The sequence below is a fragment of the Rhodamnia argentea genome, chromosome 8, assembly GCF_020921035.1.
Source record: "Rhodamnia argentea isolate NSW1041297 chromosome 8, ASM2092103v1, whole genome shotgun sequence".
Classification (NCBI taxonomy): Eukaryota; Viridiplantae; Streptophyta; class Magnoliopsida; order Myrtales; family Myrtaceae; genus Rhodamnia; species Rhodamnia argentea.
Window position 1 is genome coordinate 10,896,913 of NC_063157.1, and position 27,237 is coordinate 10,924,149.

General features: G+C 41.6%; 2 protein-coding genes across 2 annotated transcripts; both read left to right on the forward strand.

Moving 5' to 3' along the window:
• Positions 1-7,924: 7,924 nt before the first annotated feature.
• Positions 7,925-11,439, forward strand: LOC115745426 (receptor protein kinase TMK1). Its single transcript, XM_030680960.2, has 2 exons — positions 7,925-10,366; positions 10,696-11,439. The coding sequence occupies exons 1-2, from the start codon at positions 8,047-8,049 to the stop codon at positions 11,226-11,228; spliced, it is 2,853 nt and encodes a 950-aa protein (XP_030536820.1). The 5' UTR covers positions 7,925-8,046; the 3' UTR covers positions 11,229-11,439.
• A 10,882-nt stretch (positions 11,440-22,321) lies between these two features.
• Positions 22,322-24,039, forward strand: LOC115745417 (probable methyltransferase At1g29790). Its single transcript, XM_030680946.2, has one exon. The coding sequence runs from the start codon at positions 22,613-22,615 to the stop codon at positions 23,810-23,812; it is 1,200 nt and encodes a 399-aa protein (XP_030536806.1). The 5' UTR covers positions 22,322-22,612; the 3' UTR covers positions 23,813-24,039.
• Positions 24,040-27,237: the final 3,198 nt, after the last annotated feature.

The following is a 27,237-nucleotide window of genomic DNA, read 5'->3' on the forward strand; positions in this document are numbered from 1 at the left end:
GGTTTCTTTGCTTCACTTCAACGTAGCGCTGCAGACATTTTTTTTTACCTCTCCACTTCTCTCGCTACACAAACGAGTCCGAGTCATCCCACCGCTTGTCTCGCCTTAGGCTTCATTGGCACCGTCTGCAACCAAGTTGCTGGTGGACAAGTTCGATCCCGAGCTGCCAATTGAAGAGGCCTTAACTCCGTCGAGCTCGTGATACACCAACCCTTGTTTCCTCGACCTTGAGCTCGATTGAGTTTTCTATCAAAGTGTGCATCCACTTTTCGGAATCGCGGACCGGAAACCCTTGGAACCTCTCTGAACAGGACCGGATCGACGGTCCGGTCCGGTTCCCGGTTTCGAGGGTGGCCGATCCAGTCCATGGTTCTGAAAAGTGGGAACTGGGACCACCGGTCCGGTTCCCGATTTTTTATGGGAACCGGACCGGACCGGGAAGCGCTTACCTCTATACTATACCATGCACTTACGGTGGTAATCCCGTGACTTGAATATCGCTTACTAAAAATGAATAAATAAAAAATATTCACGCACGAAAATACTTAGGCATATATAATCATTCATAATGATCATTTTTATTTTAATTTAATTTAATTTTTTTTATTTTTACTTATTTTAAGTGTAAATTATATCATTTAAAGAAATTAGTTTGGAAAAAAATGAAAATGAAAATGAAAATAGCTTTGTCCAAAATCCACTTATTTTTGCAACTTAGGTGAAATTGCACTTTAAAATTTCGTATAGATTCATTAATATCATTTTTTTAATTCGCTTATCTTAAGTATAGTGCATATCATTTGTGTCGAGATGCACGTGTAAGTTGTGATAGAGAAGTCCCATATTTAAGAATCAATTTGAGGTTGAGCAATTAATATATCTTAGTTGACTCATAACTCATTGACTTAAGATTTTCAATAAAGGTATAGGTTCAACTAGATATGTTGACGAGCTCGAACTTGAGCTCGTAGGTGGAGAAATTGAACTTCTACTGCGCGCTCCAAAAAATTTGAATAGACACAATTAAAAATAAATGTGAGATCACAAGGATGTGTTGATCCGAGATTAGATTATATTTTGAAATAGAAATTGGACTTTTGTTGTGCACTTCAAAAAATTCGAATAGAAGTAATTAAAATATATGTGAGATTGTAAGGATGTGTTGATGTGAGATTAGATTAGATTGAAAAAATCTTAGGCTCCGTGTTGATGCGAGATTAGATTAGATAGAAGTAATCCTAGGATCCATTTGTTTATTTTTTAAGGAAAATGACAATATGTTTCGGTGTTTGGTTGAAATATAAAAAAGACCTAAAAAAATTTTTCCGTCATTTGGTATGGTACATAGTATTTGATTTTCTTTCATACACTCCTTTCAATATTTTTATTTTTACAAAAAAAAATCAAAATTTTAATTATTTATCTTTATCTTTTATCTCTTTTTCTTTATTTTTTAGTTTTGCTTTTCCTTTTGGTTTCGGCCGGTCTCGGCGAGCCCCAAGCTCATCAGCCCACATCATACTTGATCGCTGGGCTGCAGGCTATCGTCGAGGTCGGCGGTTGGCAGAGGAAGGAGCCACAGGCGGAGAAAGGAGGAAGAGGGCAAAAAATAAAAAGAAAAATAAAAAATAAACGAAATGAAAAATTATAAATAATAAATAATATTATAAAAGAAAATGAATGTAAAGGAATTGAGAATGTAAAGATGATGAAAAATGCTGTCCTCTTTTGAACGAGTTTTTTCCACGGATAGAAAATGTTTTTCTTAAGTAGCTTATTTTTTGTAAACTAACGCCGAAAACTCCAAAACTTGTTTTGCACAAAACAAAAGGAAGGTTAATTCAACCTATGGTTTTCTTTTCTTTTTTTTTTATCCTCATCTTCATACATCTTGATCCAGTCTTGTGTTCAAATGCACACCAATCTTCAACCAATTCATTTTATATCAACCTTATCTAATCGCGACCTTCGCCAACTAGCATTATCGCCAACTTCGCAAAACCTCTCGTATCTTGAAATTCAGTCAACCTTGGTCAACCCAAGTCAACTTTAGCAGAGATAGTTGCCAATCTTGGATCCGTTAGGATATTCACACATCTTGAAAACATCACCCACTTTATCTAAATCGTGATCAATTCCTGATACAACGACGAAGGAAATTTCTAAACCTGCTATACATATGTCAATTTCCACAAATTTTTTAATTTGATCAATTTAACTCGAAATTTTTTAATAACTCAGCAATTTAGTCCTTTCGGAAAAGGTGCTGGGTGAAATCGTGGCCAAGCAAAAAAAAAAAAAAAATTGCTACTTATAAAGACAAGGAAGAAGAAACAAGGATGATGGGGCCTACCTTGGAACCTCACAGTAGAATGAGGGGGGGGGAAATGATTTGATTGTGCCGCCTCATCCTGGTAACTTTTCGATTACTTATTCAAAAATTGAGAAAAGCATATTAGAAGTGTCATAACTTTTATATGGCGTTCACTTGAATGTCATAATTTTCAAAATATTTGTGCCATAATTTTCAAAAATCGTTCACTTAAGTGCCATGTTGACGTGGACGCCGGAAAAGTCGACATGGCAACTTGAAAGATAACATGGCACGCTGAAAAATTGACGTGGCTCGCCGGAAAAAATGGCATGGCACGTCGGAAAGCTTACGTGGCACGCCGGAAAAGTTGATGTAACACTCAAGTGAATGATTTTGCTCCGACGTGACTCTCAAATGAACGATTTTTGAAAGTTATGGTACTTAAGTAAATGTTTTGAAAGTTATAGCACTCGAGTGAACGCCGTACACAAGTTATGGCACTCATAGTGTACTTATCCATCAAAAACTCCATAAGGGTTAGTACATAAGATGCCGGGTGCGATTTCAAGAAAAAAAGAATGGCTTGATGGAGATAAATCAAAGAAGTTCACGGGTGACACTATACTGTCGATGATTGAATAGAGAGGGATAAATGGGGCTCAACAATGGATGACACTGTATTTATGATCTTTGTAGTGAATTGTTGTTGAGGTGCTTCATTTGATTAAGTTTTTGTCTAGAAGAGATCTCATATCTTGACTTTTTTCTAAAGCTCTTGAGAAAATTACTTTCAAAGTTAGATTCAAGTGCCCTAGGATTACGAACCGTCTATGTTGACAACATAGGTCCACGATCTAGTATTGTGGCCTTTAGCAAGAGAAACAAGACGGGCAACAAATAATGCAGAAGCCGCTTCTTCCGATGTTCAACCTAAGTTGAAAAGTAATTTGTATAGAAGTCAGTTTGTCATACTTTAACCTTTGCAGTTTGCCAACACTAAAATTTTACATTCTAGTAGCCAGCATTCAATCCAAAGTTTGAGCTGAACCACGATGCATTATACTGATAACAACATTTGCAGAGGATATAGTATTCTACTGCAATATTATTTGGTCAAAGATAGATCAAAACTACTAACTTCAATTTGTGACCAACTCTCCATTAACAAAGTCAGGTGATAATTGAGCTTTGAGCTGAGAACAAATGGAGACTACATTTAATTGCGAGACGTAAAATAACACAGTTTGACTATGGTGAAAAGGAAGTCGAATTTGATATCCCATCAAAAGACCATCACAGCTTCTCAACAGAAAAACTATAAAGGACGAAAATCTCCAATTTTAACAAGGGCATGGACCTAATTTTGTTATCACCTTGCCCTTCCAAATAAGCGACACATCATATCGTGATTTCAAGTGCCAGTAGTCGATGGATCCTCCCACATCTATAGCTTTAACTCCATTAGGATAGACAATTCGTTGTTCGCGGATTCTATACATATCAAAAGGATATTCTCCGGCAATCTTCGGGTAAACATGGATCTCTAGGCTATTGAAAGGAGCACTTGGCACGTCAATATGATCTCTGGACATTAACTCATGGTTGAGGATCCATGCCATTGGAATGGTATAAAAACGGCCTCTCGCCTCATACTTGTGAGGCTTTGCGATACACATGAGAGGAACATTTGAGGCGTTCTTGATCCGGCCTTTATGGCTCGAGAAAACCCTCTTTGCCGTACGAAGGAACCCACTTGCATAAACAACACAGGTTGGTATGATCTCCTCGATGGCTCGTAGGAAGCCTGCACGATTAGCTAGAGTTACAAGTTTCACATGAAAAGTCTCTCAAAATCAGAGGCAATTATTTTTTTGCGACAAAATTGACCGGCAGTGTTTTCGTACATAGGGTTGTATATGAATTAATGTGTAAAATTGACCATGCTCACAAAGAGGACAGTTCGAAAAGCAAACAAAGAAGCCTAATTTCAAAAGTTGTTCACCTTGTCCAGCCCTCCGATTGGCCGGTGTTACGGTTGCCCCAAGATGGCTGAGACCCATCTTCCTCGCACGATTTTTGTTCTTTTCCGAGAGGCAAAACTCAATAACGTCAACAACTCCACCACGGATCTATCAACTCATTGAAGTAAAACCAATATGAAGGAGTCAGAAAGGTTTACCTTTCCATTCATCTCATCCATGGCAGCTCCACTGAAAGTTTCAACAGAATCTTCGCATTCTGCCGAGGTTAATTGGATCTATCAGTGAAACCCTTAATTCTTTTTGCAAATGAAGATAATAAATCAATGGTTGTGATTCAGAAACAAAAACCTGAAAGTGAAACCTAAACAAAGAAAAATGTCGACTCGCAAACCTCAACAGCAGCGCCCCTCGAATTGCGAAAGCCAAACATGTTTCGGCCGTAAACTGAAGCTATCCTCGTCGTCCTGCGTGCTCGTCCTTCTTCTGTTCCATATATATCTCTTCTGGAACTGGATCCAAGATCGGATTGGTTGTCGGAGACCTCTTCCAATTTTCAAAATAATTTAAAATTCGGTTATCATTCACAGGAAACATGCTAAGTCCTATCCTAAATTCTTAGGAAGCTCGCAGGATTTTTGTTCTTGTTGTTGTTCTGGGAGGACCTGGGCTTCAGCTCCGGGGCTCACCATGTAGGAAGTGACATATGACTCGATATAAAGGTTTGCCACGTGCATTTAAATACGAACTTTCCCTGAATAATATGGCAAATTTTTTTTCCTTTACATAGATAATAACCTAAAATACAATCAATACAAGGAATTCTTTTAGGTTAATAACGCCATCGAATCTTTAACTTTTGTTTAGTATTCAATTCTATCCCTTAACTCATTTTATGTTCAACACCGTTCATGAAGATTTCAAACTTTTTTTTTTTTCACTGCGGTCCTTCCATTACGCCGTATTTTATTCGGCTCTTATTTGATTCTCGTACGAAAAATATGTTTGAACCGTACAAAAATGTATTAAGAAGGCATGAGAATGCAAATGTCGAAAGAAACATGAAAGTAAATAAAACGTTGGTCATGTAGATATATTTATTTGACTTTTTTTTTTTCAAAGCTTTTGAATTTTTCACTTCTTTTCGTTAGTTTAAAAGATGATACACAGGGTATTCAAAATTTTTATGGGGAATCCAGAAACGAAAAAAGAAAAAAAAAGAGATAATGTAAAAAATATAATTTTAAAAAATATGTTGCCACGCTTGTGGATCATCACGAAGACTGATGTTCACCGCTGACGCTCGCTGATGCTGGCTACCTCCACCGCCCACACTCTGCCCCAATCGCCGCCGAAGAGCTCGGATCGTGGACACCGTTGCTTCTTCTGCTAATTCAAATCTTCCACATCTTGCTTCTGCGATTTCTTTACTAAAGTGCCATTGATTAATTGCCACAGGTTGCGAAGTGGAAAGTTCCGCTCGCAATTGGCTTTCTCGATCTTCACCGGCGAGAGCTATTCCTGAGTGCTGACCAAGTGCTCGACGAATTGTCTGGGAAGGAAAATCTGAGTTTCTTCGCCACGGCTTAATTGTTAAGGATTTGCCATGTTGATGCTAATGTGCCCGTGCCCATCTCTCGAAGATGGGGCCAAAAATCTTGGGAAGTTTCAAGCAAACGAGGTGAGCTTCCTTCCTACCTCCTCATATGTCATTTATCTTCTGATGCAGGATTATGTTACCTTGTTGCATCAAAGTAACTCGTCAAGATTGCCAGGGTTACTTTAATGCTTCTCCAAACGCGCAAAGTGACCGTTTTGTTCAATCTTCTTGGTCTCGACCTTCCCTGGCGCTACATGGAAGCATCCTTTGGGTTCAATAGTGTGTCATATTCTCCCAAAAGGGGTTCTGAATCAGTAGCACCACTGATCTGCAAATCTTTCTGCTGGTACGCATATTGGGATGTCGTGGCCCTTGACCGTAGATTGCGGGGGTGGATATGGAAATGTACTATTAGAGTTCCCTGTAGTTGCATATCATATAAGTGGGGAAATAAAAAAAATTCTAAACCCATTGCAATTGTGCCAATTCAGTCATAAACTTTTTTTGCCAGTTAAGTCCAAAATCTTTTTTAATTATGTCAATTCAGTCCATTTGGCCGGGCGGCACCGATGTGGCAAAATTTTAATAACGCTTTAATATCTTTGAAATTTTAACTATTTTTTTCTCTCTTTTCTTTTTTTAGGGTTTGGGCCAGTAAGAGGCTGTCGTCCACCGGCCCTTAGGCGAGGGCCCGCGGCCCTCAACCAGTGGCCAGTGGAGGTCGCAGGCCCAAACCCTCAAAAAAGAAAAAAATGACATAAAAAATTTATTAAGAAATGATTATAAAATTCGGAAAATATTAATAAATTATTAAAATTTTGCCACGTCAACATCATCAACACAATTGCAAAAAGTTAGGACTCAATTAACAAAAAAAAAAAAAAAACTGAATTGATACAAATACAAAAAGTTTAAGACTTTTTTGGGTAATTTTTCCATATAAGTGCACAAGTCGTGGGCTGCCTTCATTCCACCGAAAGGTTAGGACTTCTTGCCATCCCTTTCTTAAGTGTGCACCTTGGACTGATTTTAGCCAAATGATGGACTTTAACTCAAGTATTTCAGGCTCATGCTCGAATCGAGCTTCAAGATTGAATCCAACATGATAAAATGTTCCGTAAGCTCAAGCTGGATTTGTCTAGATTAAAACCGTCAAGTAAATTCTCATTTGAGCTCGTCGAGATTGAATATTTTCTTACATAATTTTCTATAGACATTTAAAATTAATTGAAGTGCCTTTGAGAATCTAATTATGAAATTAGGTCCACGAGTGGGTCATGTAAAGCAGTTAACCCTAGTTGAGCTCGTTGAACTCGACTCAAAACAAAGCCCGAGCGCGACCGCTAATAAGCCGGTATGAAGTAGGTCCGAATCCTAGGTAACCGGTCCGTAGTCCTTTCGAGTTCCTTATCCCCGTTCCAGGCCGTAAAGGGTCCATGGTCCACATTAAACGTGCTCTGGATCTTGTCTGTGACCGAAATGAGGAAAAACGAAAAAGAGAGCGACCCTCTTCTATCCTCCTTCCTCGTTGTCGCCTAACTGTCAAAATGCCCTTTTGATCAAAACCCTCTTTCTGCGCTGGCGACACCAGAAAGACTTGGGTGGAGAGTTGCTTGCAGAGCGTGCGCAGAGAGAAAGCCAACTGGACCTGCAAAATCGAATCTTGGCTTCACCCCCTCCATCTCCGTTCGAAACCTTTAAAAATTTCGCTTTTTTTACTTCTCTTCCCATCACAAGTGGTGTCAATTTGAACGAGGTTAAAGCAAGATGCGTAAAAACTCGGTTGCACAGAGAATCTTTTTGCCACCATGTACCCCAAATTCGAGTTGGTGAACTTTGTGATGTTATAGAATCGATGGGTAGGGTAAAAATGCCAACTTGGAGCTGGTAGGGGTAAGGGGGGAAGGGGCCCCTCAGGAATCGAAACCATTCCAGCCTTTCGCTATTTCCAATTTTGACCCCACCACCTTCCTTCCCTCACCCATGTGCTTCTCTCTCTCTGGCTCTCGAGTTACGTTCCAGGTAGTGCAAGCTGCAAGGCAATGCTCCTCTGGCTCTCAATCCTCATGTGCTGAGAGAAAGAGAGAAAAAAACAGAGCCTTTCTCCCTAGCCCAGCTTCACAACTCTCTCTCTCTCTCTCTCTCTCTCCAAGATGAGGAACACTACTCGCCTTCTTCTTCACCACCACCTGCTCTTCCTCCTCCTCTGTTTCTCCGCCACCTCCCCGCACGCCGCCGCCACCGCCGACGACGATGCCGCCGCAATGCTGGCCCTCAAGAAGTCTCTCGCCGCCCCGGAGTCCCTCGGATGGTCCGACCGGGACCCCTGCAAGTGGTCCCACGTGGTCTGCTCCCAGTCCAACCGGGTCACCCGCATCCAAATCGGCCACCAGGGCCTCCAAGGTACGCTCCCCCAGAACCTGAACGCCCTCACCCAGCTGGAGCGCCTCGAGCTCCAGTTCAACAGCCTCTCCGGTTCGCTCCCGAGCTTGAGCGGCCTGAGCTCGCTCCAGGTCCTCATGCTCAGCAATAACCAGTTCGATTCTATCCCGACCGGCTTCTTCGACGGCCTGTCGTCGCTGCAGTCCGTCGAGATCGACAACAACCCCTTCGCCGCCTGGGAGATACCCCAGAGCCTACAGAATGCGTCCGCGTTGCAGAATTTCTCTGCAAACTCTGCGAATGTGACCGGGAAGGTCCCCAACTTCTTCGGGGCCGCCGACTTCCCCGGCCTGACTCTTCTTCACTTGGCATTGAATGATCTCGATGGGGGTTTGCCCCAGAGCTTTTCCGGGTCGCCGATTCAGTCGCTCTGGCTCAACGGGAGGGCCGGTAGTGGGAAGCTTAGTGGCGGTATTGATGTTATAGCTAACATGACTTCCTTGACGGAGGTTTGGTTGCATTCCAATTCCTTCTCGGGCCCGTTACCGGACTTCTCGGGGCTCCAGGACTTGCAGACCCTGAGCCTACGGGACAATCTGTTCACCGGCCCTGTTCCGTCATCATTGACGGGTCTCCAGTCCCTCCAGTCCGTCAACCTGACCAACAACTTCCTCCAAGGGCCAGTGCCCGAGTTCAGGAGCTCGGTCCAGGTGGACATGGCTGAGGACTCAAACAGCTTCTGTCTGCCAGGCCCTGGGGACTGTGATCCCAGAGTGAATACCTTGCTTTTGATTGCGAAGTCGATGGGTTATCCACAGAGATTGGCGGAGAACTGGAAGGGGAATAACCCGTGCTCCGGTTGGATCGGGATTACTTGCAACAATGGCAACATCACCGTTGTGAACTTTGAGAAGATGGGCTTCAACGGCACCATTTCCCCGGCTTTCGCCTCGCTGACATCGCTGCAGAGGCTCATTCTCGCGAGTAATAATCTTACTGGTTCCATTCCCACAGAGCTTACCACCCTGCCCGCGCTCGCGCTTCTTGACTTGTCGAGTAATCGGCTTTATGGTAAAGTCCCGACTTTTAAGAGTAATGTGATCATCAAAACCGGCGGTAATCCGGACATTGGGAAAGATAAGAGTAGTCTTTCAACGACTGGATCTCCCCAAGATGCAGCAGGTCCATCAGGTAGTGTAACAAATCGACATGGCCGTCGATCAGGCAAAAAGTCTGCTTTGATCGGCATCATAGTTGTTTCTGCCGTTGGCAGTATGTTTTTGATTATCTTGCTCGGTTTGTTGGGTTTCTGTCTATATAAGAAGAAACAAAAGCAGTTTACCAGAGTACAGAGCCCCAATGCAATGGTGATTCATCCACGCCATTCTGGATCCGACAATGAAAGCGTGAAGATAACAGTCGCGGGATCAAGTGTTAATGTCGGTGCGATCAGCGAGACCCATACTGTACTGGGCAGTGAAGCTGGTGACATTCAAATGGTCGAAGCAGGAAACATGGTGATTTCTATCCAAGTCCTGAGGAATGTCACCAACAACTTTAGCGAGGAAAATATATTAGGACGAGGTGGTTTTGGGACGGTGTACAGGGGGGAACTACACGACGGGACAAAGATCGCGGTGAAAAGAATGGAATGCGGGGTGATAATTGGGAAGGGCCTCGCGGAATTCAAGTCGGAGATTGCTGTTTTGACTAAGGTTCGACACCGTCACCTCGTCGCCCTGCTCGGTTACTGCTTGGATGGCAATGAGAAGCTTCTTGTATATGAGTACATGCCCCAAGGGACACTGAGTAGACATCTATTTAACTGGCCTGAAGAAGGATGTGCCCCGTTGGAATGGACAAGAAGGTTGATCATTGCCTTGGATGTGGCGAGGGGTGTTGAGTATCTCCATGGTTTGGCGCATCAGAGCTTCATACACCGGGACTTGAAGCCGTCGAACATCCTCCTTGGAGATGATATGAGAGCTAAGGTTTCGGATTTCGGTCTGGTGCGTCTTGCGCCTGAGGGAAAAGGCTCCATCGAAACCAGAATAGCCGGAACATTCGGGTACTTGGCACCGGAATATGCGGGTTAGTCCTCATCCATCGTCTTTGAGAACACTTCTTTTTGAAAGATCAGATGCTTGCACCCAACTCACTCTGGTCTGGCAATTCACAACCATGTTAATTTCGCTAGTATAGTATTACATGTCTGAGGCAATATTTTGTTAATGTTCTAGTGAACTCGCGATAACAATGGGCAAGACCGTTGTCGCAAAAGGGCAAACTAGCTGGAAATTAGACCTTCCCTCATTGCCTTTACATGCCATTTTGTCTTAGCTAGTTAAATTCAATCTCGCATCAAATCCATGTCAAACTATTTTAACAACTAGACCCTGGTCATGGTAATATGATTGCAGTGACTGGCCGAGTGACGACGAAAGTAGACGTCTTCAGTTTCGGGGTGATCCTGATGGAGTTGATCACTGGAAGAAAAGCGCTCGATGAGAGTCAGCCTGAGGACAGCATGCACTTGGTGACATGGTTCAGGAGAATCCACATCAACAAGGACACGTTTAAAAAGGCAATCGACACCGTGCTTGATCTCAATGAGGAGACGCTCGCCAGCATCAGCACAGTTGCCGAATTGGCCGGCCACTGTTGCGCTAGGGAACCCTACCAAAGGCCCGACATGGGCCACGCTGTCAACGTGTTATCTTCTCTGGTAGATGTGTGGAAACCGACCGATCACAACCCCGAGGACGTCTTCGGGATCGACCTGGAGATGTCGTTGCCGCAGGCCCTAAAGAAATGGCAGGCGTACGAAGGGACGAGCCACGTGGATTCCTCGGCATCGTCGTCCTACCTCCCTAGCATGGATAACACTCAGACAAGCATACCCACGAGGCCAAACGGGTTCGCCGCGTCGTTCACGTCCGTGGACGGGAGATGACATCGACGGTCTGAATGAGTTGGGGGGGTGTCCATTCTGTTTGCTTCTTGTTTAGGTGCTTTCAGTTTCTTGTCATGTAATCTAAATTCTTTCATGGTGTTTTTTTAGCCCTGATCTGAGTTTCTAACCTTTTCATTTACACATTGATACTGCAGTTGAAGCTGTTCTGTATGAGATGCTCTGCAAATGGAATCCAGAGGTTTCTTGAAAACATTTTTAATTATTTTTCAATTTTCAGGCACACCCAATTTCCAGTACCATTAGATTCTTCAAACTAGGTTGATTCACTTGTTGTTTGATTTAGGACAGGATATTGCAATGGGGAAAGTTGGGTGTGGCATGTGCAATCATAAGCATGCATGTGTCCATGGGGAATCATAAGGATTAAGAAAGGAAAAAACAAAAGGGGGGGAGCTGAGTAAGCTAACATGCGAGTCAAAAGGGCAGTTTCAACCACCCTGCAACAACAATAATGCCTCGGATGACATTATTGGGTTTTCGTTTTTCAACTTGTCGCTTCATATGTTGGTCTTTTGGTTGATTACGTTAACGAATGCTTCAGGACACTTGTTAAACACGTTCGACGTGAAATGATTCGTCAATTTTTAAATATCGATGTCACATGACATGATTAAGGTGAATACGCTAGGAATTGCAAAGTTTGTTGATCCGTCGTTTGACGAGGGTTCTCGAGGCATCCCGTTAATAAAACCATCGAAGTACGGTCCAAATCACGTTGGTAATCTCCGGACTCGGAATCTCATTCATCTCGCCTTGTAATGAAATCCGACTCCGACTCCGACTCGATGCTCAACGGATCATCCAAACATGAAATTATTTGCGCTCGAAGGGGGATTCCCGCCGGAGATTACGCGGGACGGGAATAATTTAATGAGAGAGGAGGAGGGACAGGGGTCCAATCCAATCCATGTGACAATGGAGGGTGTGTCGCCGGAGCACACATGGGTTCACGTTCGGGTTACCGGGTTTCCCAATGCAATTTTTCTCAGCTGTCATTGAATTGTTATTGTCAGCCGTACCCCTCTTCTTCTTCTCTTCCAAATTTTACTCTCTCTTTTTTTAAATTTCCGGTACGTATCCCTAAGTTTGGGTCTCCCCATGAAATTTTGACTGACCTATGCAATTATATTATCTGGGAATTTTTAAAAATATATTTATTGGGCGAGGACAGACATAACAATTACAGGGAAATACCAGAATAGATCTATAAGGTAACGAGGAAAAAAACGTTCGATAGTTAAATCTCACTTACTGGGTGGTTAAATTTTCTTTTTACCACTCCCTGGAGATACCCATTTGTATTTCATCTAATCGTAGAGGGAGCATGTTACGCCATGGGATGGATATAAAACGGCGCCGAATTTGCCACCACGAGCAGACACTGATGGATAAACACACAAATTTCTGTGAAAACGGAGAGAAATCTCACGATCGTATCCTCGACGATAATGATTACGGCGTGATTTTTCCGACGTGAAGGGAGTGGGGCCCTGCCAATAGGTCCCGCGAGAATTTGAGCGAAAGGAGATGTATCTTTTTGTTTCGGTCCTTTCGCCACTATCGTGAATTGGAGTCTTCTTATACGCTAGTGCCGTCGATCGCATGATATGCTCTGGAACTATTACATTTGTTCATTTCTCTTACTCTTTTCTCGTTCGGCTTGTCTGGTTCGGGTTGTTGGTGCTTCGGGTCGGACGTATTCGATGTGGGCAAAAGAGTTGTGCAAAACCCGAACGGGCCCAATTCAAATCACTACGTGAATTGGGCCCACTGAAATTTGTGTTTACCGGAAAAGCTCGGCCCTTAATGCTCCATTTGTTTCACGGAAAATATGACCTTTCCGGAAAGTGTTTTCCAGGAAGTTATTTTTCAGGAAAATGACTTTCTTTTCCGATGTTTGGCAAAAACTTGAAAAAGTTCTGGAAAATATTTTCCGCCGTTTGGTAAGGAAAATTCATCTTATTTTAAGTTCGGAAACTTGATTATATTAATTTTTTAATTAATGCCATTCCAGTACCAATTTCATGAAAAAAGTTCAATTTGGCAATTTCGATGAATTCTGACTTGAAGTTTAAAGGTGCAATTTTTTGGATTTTCTTTTTATGATTTTTTTTTATATTTTGAAATTAAAAAATAAAGGAAAATTAAATTGAATTGGTTCAAGGTTACCTTTCCGAATTTGAAACAATATCAAATCGATTCAATCCTACTTGCAGATAGGGTCGACGATGGTGCGAACGGCGGTGTCTCAAGCGAAGGAGCCTCACGGTTCATGGTGAGTTCTGGGGATGCTTCGGCAATCTCAAATAAAAATCAATTCCGTATGTCAACTTATTGCACCCACGGAAATTGCCACCTTGCAAGGCGGGGGACTCGCAATCGTGCTCTCCATTGTGGCCGTGAAGTCTTCAATGAATTTTCGTGGCCTCCAAAGTCTCCTGTGATCGGAATCCGCGGGAAGAGTCACCTGGTTGTCATCACTGCTTAGTAAGGGAGCTCATGGGTGACTGTTATGAATCGTTTTCTCGGCGAATGTTCACCATTGGGCAAACTTGTGAAAATAGAGAGAATGGAGCTTCGTCTGGCCGTTAGTAAAAGCACGAGAACAGAGGGAGAGAGATGTGCCTTTAATTTTTGTGGAAACAAATGAAGGTGGTCCCCGTCGACTACGCTGCAGAGGTCTCGCGGCGCCTCCGGGAGCCACCCTTGGCGGCGACTCGGAATCGACCTTTGAATGCCTCGTCGACCCACTCGTCGACGTCAACTACGTCGGGGCGGTGAGCCTCAAGACCAGAAGGCCGACGTCATCCTGCGCGGCGAGTCCGCCGTCGAGCTCTGCGTGGAGCACGAGAAGTTCGGGACGGACGTCACGACTTTATTCCTTGCTATAGCTTTCCTTGCTCGAGGCCGAAGCCATTGGTTGCGGCAGTAGCATGCAACCCGCCGAGGGAGAAGAAGGAATACTAAAAAAAAAGACAAAAAAAATAACAAAGGAAGTAATTAAAAAATAGATTTTATCCGAAAAATAAAAAATGAAAATTTTGAATTTTGCAAAAATAAATAAAAAACGAAAAGAAACCAAAAATAAAAAATTAAAAATAAAAAATAGTTGAAAGAGAGGAGGAATGAAAAGTGTGGAAAATGTTTTCCTCTTCTCAAAATGAGGAAATCATTTTCCTTAGTTTTAGAAGGTTTTTTTTGTTGACCGGAAAATATTTTCCTTTGACCGCTCATTTTCCGCCCCCCAAACACCGAAATTGGGGAAAATGTTTTCCGGAAAAATATTTTCCGTGAAACAAATGGAGCCTAAAACCTGAAACTATTAGTTACATAGGTTTCAAGTCCCCTATACTGTCTTATATTTTTAAATCATTTATGACAGTTCTAGTTATTAATACATTCAACATTTGATTACATAACATGAATGGATTCCATGATAAAATAAATATCCATGTCTTAAATAAATCAGCTTTCAGCCATCAGTTAAATCTATTAACAAGATACCAATGCGTTACATGAACATCAGTTTATCTTTGTTATATTACTTTATACATTGGCATTGGCATAAATATTATGACAAAATACATATTTCCATCATGTTATATGTTTTTTTAGCAAAATATTTAGTACGCAATTGCATCCTTACTTTTTACTTATGGACTGCCATGTTATTTTATCTATTTTGCTATCAATATTTTAATTGTCAAATAACTAAAAGGTTGGCAATTTACTTATGTTGAATTATATTTAAAGCATGTTATAAAAAATTTTGTGATGATGTATTTTTATAATGATCTTTTGTCATTAGTTACTTCTCAAATATGAAGACAATATGAGATTGATCAGTTTGTATTGTTATTTCTCAACTTGCACAGCTTTAAAAAAAAAATTTGTTATCTTTTAGATTTACGTGAAGTTTAGTTTAAAGTGATTTCAAAAGGTCATGTAGATTTGTTATTTGATTAATAAAGAATATGAGAGATGAAATTGTGACATTTATAATTTATAATATGAGTGCATGCAATATTTCGCGACAAATGAAAACACTTCCATCGTGTGACTCTCGTTAGTGAGTGATGCAATTGGAATTGTTGCCTTCGATCTTCTGGAGTGGGAGGGAGGTAGGGAAACAAATCAAGAAGAGGATAATGCAATGAATGAGAATACAGTGAGGGCCAGCTTTAAAGGCCACCGAATATCCCGAGACTCTATTGGGTAAAATATTTTTTTATACCCATCACGTGAGCTCATTTCATCTCGATTATTAAATAGTTCAAATCCCCATATAAGATTCATAATAATTTGACAATTATGATAGTATATTTTTATATATTTAGTTACATTTTTGTATTAATAGCGAATAATTAGATCGTTTATTGGAGCCAAAGTAAAAATTTTAAGGAAGATTTTTTTTTCCTTCGATGACATGATCATAATATTTAATTCTGGCTCACATGCATTGAAGACCGTATTTTTGCTCTTTCATTGTTTCTTGTACTTTTCTTTTTGTTGATGAGTCCAGCGAGGGTCGCGGGCAGAGGCCTGCCCCAGACCTGGCAAGGGTCGGGTCTTCATCGAACTTTGAAAAAAAAAAGAAAACAAAAAGGAAAAACAAAAATAAAAACAAAACAAAATAAAAAAAATCAAAATTTTTATTTTTTAAAAAAATTATAAATATTGTCCATAATGTTTTAGCAATATCATTTTTTAATAATTTATAAGTATTGCTGAATTTGATTAAATACAGAAATGTTTTAGTAATATGGGTCAAGGTCAGGTATGGATAAAAAAACTTGCATTACAATAAATGGGTTAAGGGACCATTTATGACCTGATCCAACCTACTCATTCAGCAGGCCTAGCCAAACCCATGCTCCATATAACCATTATTTTTCTTTTCTAAAGCTATTATGTTTTGACTATAGGTGGCCGGTTCCGGCTTAGGAATCGGCGGTTCCGGTTCCGGGTTTGGAACCGCCGGTTTCGGGCGGAGTTCCGGTTCGGGTTCGAACCGCCGGTTCCTAGGCCCAAATTGCTCTTTTCCCCCAAGCCTCCTCCCTTTTTTTTATTTTTTTAAGCGGGTTGGAACCGACCCGTAACCGGCGGTTCTAGGCCGGTTCCTAAAATTTAGAAACCGTAACCGGCCCTTGAGGGCCGGTTCCGGGTTGGAACCGTGAGCCGGGTCAACGGGCCGGGTCAATGGGCCGAGTCAACGGGCCGATTACGGGCCCACGGTTCCATTTGGCCATGTCTAGTTTTGACCTTGAACCCACTATGATCCTCAAGTTTGCCACTAAAGTCATCGACACAAAGAATGCACGCTAAAAGCATTTTAACAAACTCAGAAACTGTCATTATAACTCGTCTTTAAGAGAACGGAAAACTTTAATCACGATAAGCGAATTTTTGTTTATCTAGAAATTAATAATTAATTTTTTATTGCAATTACTCAAATGGTTAATCCTTCTTTCTTCCGCAGTAGATGTACTTTGACGGTTAATACTTGACATTAACGCGGCACTCAGTTAGCACCGTATCAACCATAACTAGTAAAATATATTAAGTTTAGGCTAAAAAGAATTGAAAATCAGATTATTTTTATGCCGAGGGCCGTTGACCCTCGGGCATGCATGGTGGGGGCCTGCAAGCCATTGGTCATTAGGTGAAAAGAGGGAGAATTTATAAAAAAGATTCTTAAACTTATTGTAGAACGACTAATTAAGTGTTATACTTTTTAATTTTGTCAATTTAGTCATGAATCTTTTGACAATTTTTAATCTAATCCATCCAGTCAATTTAGACTGGAAAACGTTGGCATGGCGGTCCAATCGCCTTCGGCCGTCCTACATTGTACAATGGTGCTGACGCGAACGATTTTTTCAACTTTTAGAATTTTTTTTGGGATTTTTTTCCCTTTTCTTTTCTTTCTTTTCAAATTTTAATTTTTTTTCCTCTTCTAATGTTCATATTTTTCCCTCGCAGGTCAAAGGAAAGATTTTTTAAAAGAAAAAATAAGAAACAATTGCCACGTCAATGCTGGTAGCTAGCCATGCACACAGGATAGTCGGCATTGGTTGGACGCCACATCAATAACTTCCGGTCTAAATTGGTTGGATGGACTATATTGAAAAATTATATAAAAAAAAATTTAGAACTAAATTGATCAAATTAAAAAGTTTAGAACTGAATTAGCTGTCGCACAATAGGTTTAGGACTGCATAGAAAATTTTTCCTGTGAAAGGCCTGCCATGAGTTTGAAAAGGGCTCATGAGACGTTGTGAATTAGGCAAAGGCTCGTGTTCCCTTGAGTTTGAACCTAGAAATGTTGGTTCCACGGACTTTAGGTGTCCCCCATTAGTTTCTTGTAGATTCATTAAGAGCACATTTGGAGTTGATTAGCACTCGTTCACTGTTTCTAACCCCATGAACTATGGTACACTAAAAGTGTTACAGTGATGACTTTAGTGCCAAAATTTTTTGTCCGATCTGAGGATAAATTTCGGGCAGAAGTCCTACATGGCATTTATAATAAATATTTTATTCTGACATGGTTTTTTTTTTCCTTAAAAGATAAGTCCAACGTGGACTCTCTGGCTCTAAACCACGCCCCACGGTTTTCCTCTCAAATATTGATATCATTCCTCTTTCTTCGTTCCGACGGCTTGGACAATGTCACTCTGAAATTTCGATCGTTCGTTCGCACGCCGTCTTTGTCTCTCTCACTCAGTCGACATTGTCATTATCTCTCACTCACATGCTAAATTGGTGCGAGAAAAAACTAGGGCATGGTGATTGGAGGGACAATTAGGGCTCGGTGGTTTTGGGGAAAAGTTAGGGCTCGAATTTGGGGTTCGGTGCTAAAGGGAGGAATCTCGCAAAGGAAAAGGTGTGCCTTTAATTGTGGTTTGCGCTCCGAGCCTTTTCTATACGTGATGCATCAATCTTTTCCGGAAATTCAATCAAGTTCAAGATATTCTTCTTGGACTTTTAAGCCAACGATAACAATAATGTTCACCTTTGTCTTTGCTTTGTTGAAACGAACTTAAGTCGCTTCTCCTTATTCTACTCTCCATTGCAAGATCTGGGCGCTTAATTTTGGGGAAAACAAAATCAAATTAGGATTTGTGAAACGTTATGTTTGATTTAGGATTTGAGATGCCCTTGGTCCGAAGTAGGGTTTTTATTTGGGGCAAAGCATTTAGATGACGTCCTTTGATCTATTAATGCTAACTAGGCACACCGGGGAACCACGTCGGCTAGGGAAATTGATTAAGTATTGTCACGTCATATTTTTTATATCCTAAAATCATAGTTGGCACTTAAGTGATTTTTCTTTTTTAAAGTGGCTGTTAAATGATGCACTTTTAAGTCCTTTTCTCACTTTAAAAAAAATCAAGTTTTTTTTCCTTGAAATGGCCATATCATGGCCCTGCCCTCAAAAGATAAAATAGTATGCAACGTCATTTTGTTCCGTTACTTAAATTGGTCAAAATTAATGAAGGTGCTCGACTGTATCAATTTGATAAGTTTTGGAGTTTAATTGAACTATTTGAAAGTTTTATAATTCAATTGTACTTTTACTAAGATTGCTGATGCACTTATTCTCGCTTTTTATACGAATCATGACTTTCTAAGAATTTAATTTTTCTTTTTGTACCTTGTTACGGGTTCATGGATTTGTTCCTCAGCCTTTCCTTTCATTAACTTACAAACTCGGGCTATACATTTTTATAATGTTAGTGCCAATAAATTTAGATGCATATTATGCGCAATAATGGATAAACTTTTTAATATGTGATTTTTTATAACTTAGATGCAGGAATTTGTTCCATCAACTTAAGAACTCAGCTTATAAATATTTCAAAATAGATACACATACTAGTACAGATTTATTACCATATGCATAAGAACTAGATATGCAGAATCGGGTATTTGCTAGGATTGCATGTTTGTTAAAGTGACTATGAAAAGTAAATTATTGGGTAAAGCTCGGACAGAGTGTGCCACGTGGCTCAGCTCAGTCAGGGATGGAGATATGTTTTTCTTAATGGGATTGGAGATTGTTGATTACTTATGGCTTTCACACATTTAAATGGGTGAAACTTTTATAATGCGAAAGGAAAAATCTAGATGACCATATCGTTGTGCAGGGTATGCAGATTTCATATGTTATCCTGCGCAGCCCCGCTAGAGGTGCAATCACCAGGGCTCTCGAGCCCCCGGCGTAGTCCATGGCAAGCCCTCGCCGAGAAACCTGGCCGGATAAGTTTCACCATTACCGCCGTGCTACAAACGGAGCCTCCGTTGATTAGTATTCTCTCTCGCCTGACGTCTCTTTCTCAATTTGATTTCGCGTTGAACGGTTCTCTCTTTTTCACATCCAATTTTGGTGGTCGAAAGATAGTCGCTCGCGCCGAGGACACCGCATAGAAAGTAGGGCAGAGATGTAAACGAGGAGCACTGTACTGTAACATTTGCTAGCTTTAGGTACACAACTCGGTAAACCCATTTGATTTTCACACAGGTGTATTGAAAGTTTATCCTCTGGTCGAAACTTTATGCAACTTTGTGCAATAATTCTACCATGTAGCTATTTTGTTTTATAGTACTTCTCATTATTCGGGTAACGATTGCGGGTAAAAAACCTAGAATCGAAGCAAAGAAGACTCCAGGAGGCTTCAGGGGGTTTGGACAATGTAGCTTGTGACAGAGGTGGAATGTACGCATTCATGTCGAAAACTATGGTTCGGAAGAGGGGGGGGAAGCAGAGGGATTGCTTGCACGCTCCTCGTACTTGACTCGTAAGCAACTTTCGAGGTGGACTTGTTTTCTTAACGTACAATGCTTGCGTGCTTAACATGCATGGTTGAAAAAAGATTGAACATGTACAAAGAGTACCGTACTTTCGGGTTCTTCCGTATCAAATAGAGTCATGCCGGGCCAGATAGGAAATAATAGACTGGCCGCATCTGAGAAGCTCGACGCATACATACCTCGGAGCCGCAAAAAAAATTTTTTTTTTTTATTTTCTGGATTAAGCAAGTAGATAATAAAGAAGTACGGTACGAATATCATAATTTTTTTTTCGCTCATTTAAGTGCCACAAATTTGAAATATTGAGCATTTAAGTGCCATCGGCGATTTGCCATGCCGGAGATCCAAACACCGAAAAATCTGAAGTGGCATCGCCGGGACACTTTTTTCTTTTTGAATTTTCTAATTTATTTTTGGAATTTTTTTTTATATTTATAATTTTTTATGTTTCTTTTGCTTCTTGCTTTGTATTTTTTTTCCCTTGGCTGGCGAGGGACGCCGGCCACGAAATCCTCGCTAGTGGCCGACGGGGCGGTGATGGCCCTAGGCAATGGCCGTTGCGCCCTCACTCGCGGTCGAAAGGCTTCAAGGCCTCGCCGACTGCGGGCAAGGGCCACCTTGCCCGCAATCGGTGAGGCCGTGATCGCCTTTGCTTAGGGCCGTTGCCATCTAACCAACCAAGGGCAAGGGTTTCGTGAGAGGCGAGGGTCGCCGATAACCCTATTACTTCTTGTCGAGCAAGTAACAAGGGATTCATTGAAATTCATCAAAATCAGGCATACATAATCTTTTTTTTATTATATTACATTCTATATGATAGTATTATGCATACAATATATATTTGGGTTAGCAAAAAAATCCTTCGAGATGCGGTAATACATCCAAAAAAACTATTCCATCAAACCTATTCCCCCTTGGATCCGGGAATATCGACATGTACTAAATGCCCTATTCAAGTCAAAGAACTTACACCAAATAGTTAACCAACATGTTAACTAATCGATTATGATGAATTGGGTAGAAGTTTTGTATAAATGTATCGCCATACTATTAATTTTAAGTATTTGGATTTAAGTTATTTTCTTTCTAAGAGGTGGAATAGAATAACCCAATTGAATTGTAATGATAAATTGGATCGGATTTTGCAGTATTTCGATGTGACATGAGTTTGAAAGGAATTCAAGAATCAGTTTTGTGTCCAAGGGAAAAAAAAACAAAAAGCAAGCAAAAGAAAAATAACAACTTCAAAATAAATAAATAAATAAACAAATAATAAAAATATGTACGTGTCACTGAAAAATTAAATAAAAAAATGCATGGGAGATAATCTGTCGGAAATGACACTCAAGTGATCGATTTTATTCCGATATGGTATTTAAGTTGGCGAAAAAAAAAGTTATAATATTTAAGTACATGCCGTAGAAAAGTTACGACAACTTCTTCTTTTCTCGATTAGATGGTGTCCCATGTCAATTTTCGCGAAACTCGACCCTTTTTTGCCTTTGCCATTTGAATTCATGGTCCGAACATCTGAACTCCACCGCCACCGGTCGTCTCTCCCCCTGGGCAGTCTCAAAAGCTCTTTCGAGCTAACTGGTTTTGCTTGCATTTTCATCTACCTCGCGCCAGGACGGCCCCCAATGCCTTACCCTAGAAACTGGTCAAAAACAAGAAAGTCTAGTACTCAGCCCTTCACGTGAACGGCGATTTAAAAACTAGCGACTGGTTCGCAAGTTTCGGGGGGAGAAGCGGTCGAGAGAGACGAGCGCTTCCAGGTGTTGTATCCTCAGTACAGAAAACAGGGACGACCCGGGAATCGAGGGGGCTTTTGCATGTGGGTCAAGAAACTCTCCAAGGCTTTTGCCTTGGTTTACGTGCAGCTGTGTCCCAATTCCTCCGATTTCGGATCCGATTCAACGCGACCCCTTTTCAAGATTTCATCATCTCGATGTGTCAAACCCCTGTAAACAGAGCTATGGACAGAGCAATTAAGGACTACCCCCCATTTGGATTCTTGCCTCCACTTGGCACTTCGTACGGAACAAGATAGATATCGTGATGGGGACTCCAACGAGCCCAACACCGACCGTTGACCCTGGAACCCTCTGAAACCAACTCCATTAGAATACTGAGCCTTGCTGTGTTTGCTGAAATGGTCGCGGTTCTTGCCGTTGTATATTCATTTGTTTTTGCCCTCCATTGGCCATCGCATTGAAGGCTGAAAGATCCGCCGATTCATGCTCCTTCCATTTGTTTATAATACCCTTCTCCTGTTGTTTCCGCATGGGATTGGGAGAGACCTAGGTGAGGCCTGTCCCACGTCAGAACAGAACTTGGGTTTTGACTTTGAGGAAGAGTTTTTGCTTCTTGGACCAAAAGCCCCCACCAAATCTGCCTTTCAAGATCTCAAGCTTTGACCTGTCTTGTGATCTCATTTGAATGATGATTCAGTGAGAGCTGCTTCGGATCCTATTTCATGGCATTGGACCATCTTGCAAATTCACTTCCAGTGGAAACTCTTGTTTAGTCGGAATCGTTAGAGGCCAACAATGGAGTTTTCGCATAAAAGAAGGCCCGTCACCACCAACTGGTTCTTTCTCTTCCTCCTCTTGTCAACCAACCTCCTCACCCTCCTCTACTCCACCACTTTCTACTCCTCTTGCTCTCACTCTCCTAAGATAGTGGTCACTGAATCGACGGTCACCGTCCCTTCTCAATCCACGGTTCGCTCCGCTGCGACCGCTTCCCTGCACGCTGCGTCGGAGGATGATCTCCCGCCCGAGTTCAAGGCCTTTACTTCGGGCCAGCTCCTCCCGTTTGGGGTCAACCCAAACTTCGACTCCGACACCATGTACCCTCCGGTCGGCCGCCCGTGCACCATGTTCCCGGACTTGCTCCGCCGCTTCATGACCTACAAGGTGAATGGCTCGTGCCCGGACGACGAGCTCCTGGCGCAGAAGCTCCTGCTCAAGGGGTGCGAGCCGCTCCCGCGCCGCCGTTGCCGCCACGCCTCGCCCCGGGACTATGTGGAGCCGTACCCTCTCCCGACTAGTCTCTGGACCACCCCCTCGGATTCTTCTGTAGTCTGGACGGCCTACACTTGCAAGAATTATGACTGCCTAATCAACCGGAAGCACAGGCAGCAGGGCTTTGATGACTGTAAGGACTGCTTCGACCTTGACGGTGCTGAGAAGAACCGTTGGACTGCCGCCAAGAGCAATGGCGGCCTCGACTTCACCATCGACGAAGTCCTGGCGACGAAGAAGCCAGGGACGATAAGGATCGGGCTTGACATCGGTGGTGGGGTTGCCACTTTTGCTGTGAGGATGAGAGACAGGAACATAACCATCATCACCACTTCCATGAACTTGAATGGCCCTTTCAACAACTTCATAGCATCAAGAGGGGTTGTGCCTCTCTACATCAGCATCTCTCAGAGGCTTCCCTTTTTCGACAACACGCTGGACATCGTCCACTCGATGCACGTGATGAGTAACTGGATCCCGACCATGCTTTTGCACTTCATGATGTTCGACATTTACCGGGTCCTGAGACCGGGGGGTCTGTTTTGGCTTGATCATTTCTTCTGCGTGGGCGAACAGTTGGAGCACGTGTACACTCCTCTCATCGACAGCATCGGGTTCAACAAGATAAAGTGGGTCGTCGGTCGGAAACTCGACCGGGGGCCAGAGCTCCAGGAGATGTACCTCTCGGCTTTGCTCGAGAAGCCATTGAAGAATTCCTGGTGATCCTATGGTTGCTTGTTCTTTCCTGTTCACTACAGGGAAGACTGAATTTCACACGGCCTTTCTGAAGTTCAGTGAGGAATACAAAACTTGCCACCGTCTCTTAATCAATAGTTGGAGAAACACTGTTATTCATTCAAAAAGATTAGTACTATTACTGAAAATCTGCCTGTTGGATATATGGTCAGTTAGTATTTTGGTATAAGAAAACTCGTCTTTAGTATCTGTTTCTGCCGGTATGTCATCAATTATTGTTCGACTAACAAGTTGTATGCTTTCCATCCCGTTATATTCCGTCTTTCCACTCTGATGTTGTCAAGATTTGACTTCCTATTCGAATTCTTCTAGTGAAAACGAGGTTGAATCAGCTGCGCTTTTATGAGAATGCATTCTTCTTTAATGAGCCGAACTCAAATTTATATCGAATGAGCACCGAGTTACAACTTGTAAGATGGGAAAAAAATCCAGAACACAAGAGGGAAAGTACTGGCCTCAATCCAACCTATTCTGTCTCTGGAGCTTTTCACATATTATAAGGCTGTCTGAAAAATGGACTCGTGCATATGCAATCCCACAATTAAGATCCTGAAACTGGTAACTAGTCCACAGATGGCAAATACACGAAAGTTTCCGGGCTCGTAGAAACCTTATATATGCATCCTCTGCCCAAGCACTATCAAGTACATGGACTAGACTTCAAGCTAACACTAACAGCAACAATTGCAGACTCGATTTCCATTGTGCATTCTGCAGTCGGTTACAACAGCCGGTGAAGTTGCACCAATTACTACAAAAATCTACCTACTGCCTCCACTCTCCAATTGTCGACCACTGGCACCTTTGGCCGAGGAAAATCGAGGAATTTCGATGGAAAAAGAGGCCAATTTATGTCTCTAACTCCGGATCTTTTCAGCTCGTCACCAGTCGTTACAATTTTGACTTAGGAATTTTTGAAGGGACACTAGAATGTTTATCTGCATTGGTGTACCTCTGAGTATAAATAATCCCTGCGCTAATCAATTCTGGTATCAGCAGATATTAGGCTGCTATGTGTTTTTTTCGATTATATGCTCATGGATGTATTTACTCATTTTCTTTCTCCTTCAAATGATGGTCGCATAACAAGAACCCCGTGTGTAAGAAAATGTGGAGGCATGTTTTTCACATACTTGCACCCTGTCTACCAAAAGCTTTTGTTGCTTACATATTGTATGTGGTCTAACACCTGTTCCCTTGTGTCAAGAGTTGATCAGTAACCAGAAAGACTATTTTTCCCTTTCATTTATTGATGCGTAATAAACTATGCGACGTTATCCTGGGAAAGAAGCCATCCGATGATTGCCTTACGCCCTTTGACGATGCTTTTTCCCAAGTGCTCCTAGGAAGACACTGGCAAGCTTAAGCAAGAAAGTTGCTGCTTAGATCCCAGAAGAGTTCTTCTTGCACCAATTGTTTTAGACAGATTCAATAGCTATTTAAGGAGGTCACTGTCGGATTCTTGATAATCATCTTCAGTCCATCCTTTTGCTTTCCTGTTATACTCTTTATTACATGCTGGATGAAACATCATATGCCAATGGATGATTTTTATTAGTTGAGAGAGAGTAATTCAAGTTGCATGAGAAGGAACCGAAAACAAATTGCATATTCTTGACCATAGGGATCCCATCGACAAGTCTTCTTGGAATATTGTTGAAATTGATGTCACTCTTTGCTCATCATAACTTTTGTATGGCTCTGTCTTCTTACTGAAAATTCTTAATTTCAAAGCAAATATTGAGCTGCAAATTGTTTGTATTAGTTGGTGAGTGTCTGTATGTTTGAATGATATCTGTAACTTTGCTCTGTATCACCTGCAGCATCTAAGACATCCATCAAAATTGATGGCGTGAAGTGCTTTGCCTACGGAGAAATGGCTTCAGCTACAAAAAATTTCAACAGCTCTGCTCAAGTAGGCCGGAGAGGGTACGGAATCGGAGAGTTCTGGCTGACGGCACAGTTGTGGCCATAAAACGGGCACAGGAGGGGTCGTTACGGGGTGAAAAGGAATTCTTGACGGAAATTGAACTTGTTTCAAAGTTACACCATCGAAATCTCGTGTCTTTGATTGGATATTGTGATGAGGAAGGTGAACGGGTACTTGCTAAAAAGAGGAGGAGGTTCTTTATATTAGGAGAGCCTTTTCATTCTTCTTATTTGGAATGTACAGTTGTTTTCTGCATGACTTGACTTCATTTGAGGTGAATCTTTTTTTTCAGATCGAATAAGATTCCATTCTCTCAATGGAAGTCTAACGCGAGCACGAGGAGAAATTTAAACTCATCAATGCATGACCTTGCATCTCTAAGAATGTCTTTGGTAAAGTTTAGAGCAGATGTTGCTTGAAAAGATTCCCACCAGAACAAAGAAGATATTTGAGGAACATGATGAAGCGTCTTTTAGTATGATAGAAAGAACTTGTTTGAAACACGAGTAGGGTACCAGTACATACATTCTACGTGTGCTACATTGCAGGGTAATCTTAGTTGGCACGGAGTTACGAAATCAAATGTCAATTTTGCGTCGTTACAGCTACTAAGATTGTAAGCTAATATGTGTCATTTACAAATACTAAGTCCGTGAACTAATATCCGTACGAGCACGCTGATTGTCACATTTAGCATATAGCATGCCCACTGTGGTACCAACGAACTAACTTTGATTCTAACTCAGTCATAAAATACGATCTCGATAACTTATGTCAAGGTCGAGGTTTCCACGATATCTAGACTCGTCGGTTTTCTTCGTCTTCCACTTCTTTCTATTGCATGCATAGGAGTTGTGGTGATTTAGTCACCAATCGCAGCACCTCCAAGACAGAATGCAAGTCGTGCAACCAAACATAGCGAAAAGATAGCCGATCACAAATGAAAGGGATACTACTTCTGAGCTTGCGAACCATGGCATTTGGAGCAGGTCTCGCTTTCCTACCAATCGCCTGAAGAGTTTCTCCCTATCCCCATGATGATAGTTCTTGCAAAACCCTACCTTGCGTTTGTTGAAAAAACCTTCATTCTGAATATTTTGATTCTGACAAAATTATCCTTATTTAGAAATAATCTATTTAATGCTAATGAATTATTTATTGCAGGATGAACATGTGAACGAAAGCTTATATTGCTCCGAATCTGATGTTCATACTCAAGTGATAGTCATCATATATTTGCCTATGAGTTAGTTAAAGTCTTTTTATTCAAATGGAGGAATAGGTTGCTTCTGAAGACTTAATCTTGAGAAGACTTATGTGACACATCAGCAAGGACTTTACTGGAGCTCAGAGTCACTGTTTTCGACTGTTCGGATTCAGAGTGTATTTACTTTTGAAAACTACTTCTGAATAATGTTCAAATTCTGCAATATCTTTCCAATAGATTTTGTAAACCCACGTT

Excerpts from the sequence above, each read along its gene's own strand:
- LOC115745426 (XM_030680960.2), top strand. The coding sequence starts at position 8,047 with ATGAGGAACACTACTCGCCTTCTTCTTCACCACCACCTGCTCTTCCTC. Across the intron at positions 10,367-10,695 it reads CTTGGCACCGGAATATGCGG|TGACTGGCCGAGTGACGACG; the intron begins GTTAGTCCTCAT and ends ATATGATTGCAG.
- LOC115745417 (XM_030680946.2), top strand. The coding sequence starts at position 22,613 with ATGGAGTTTTCGCATAAAAGAAGGCCCGTCACCACCAACTGGTTCTTT.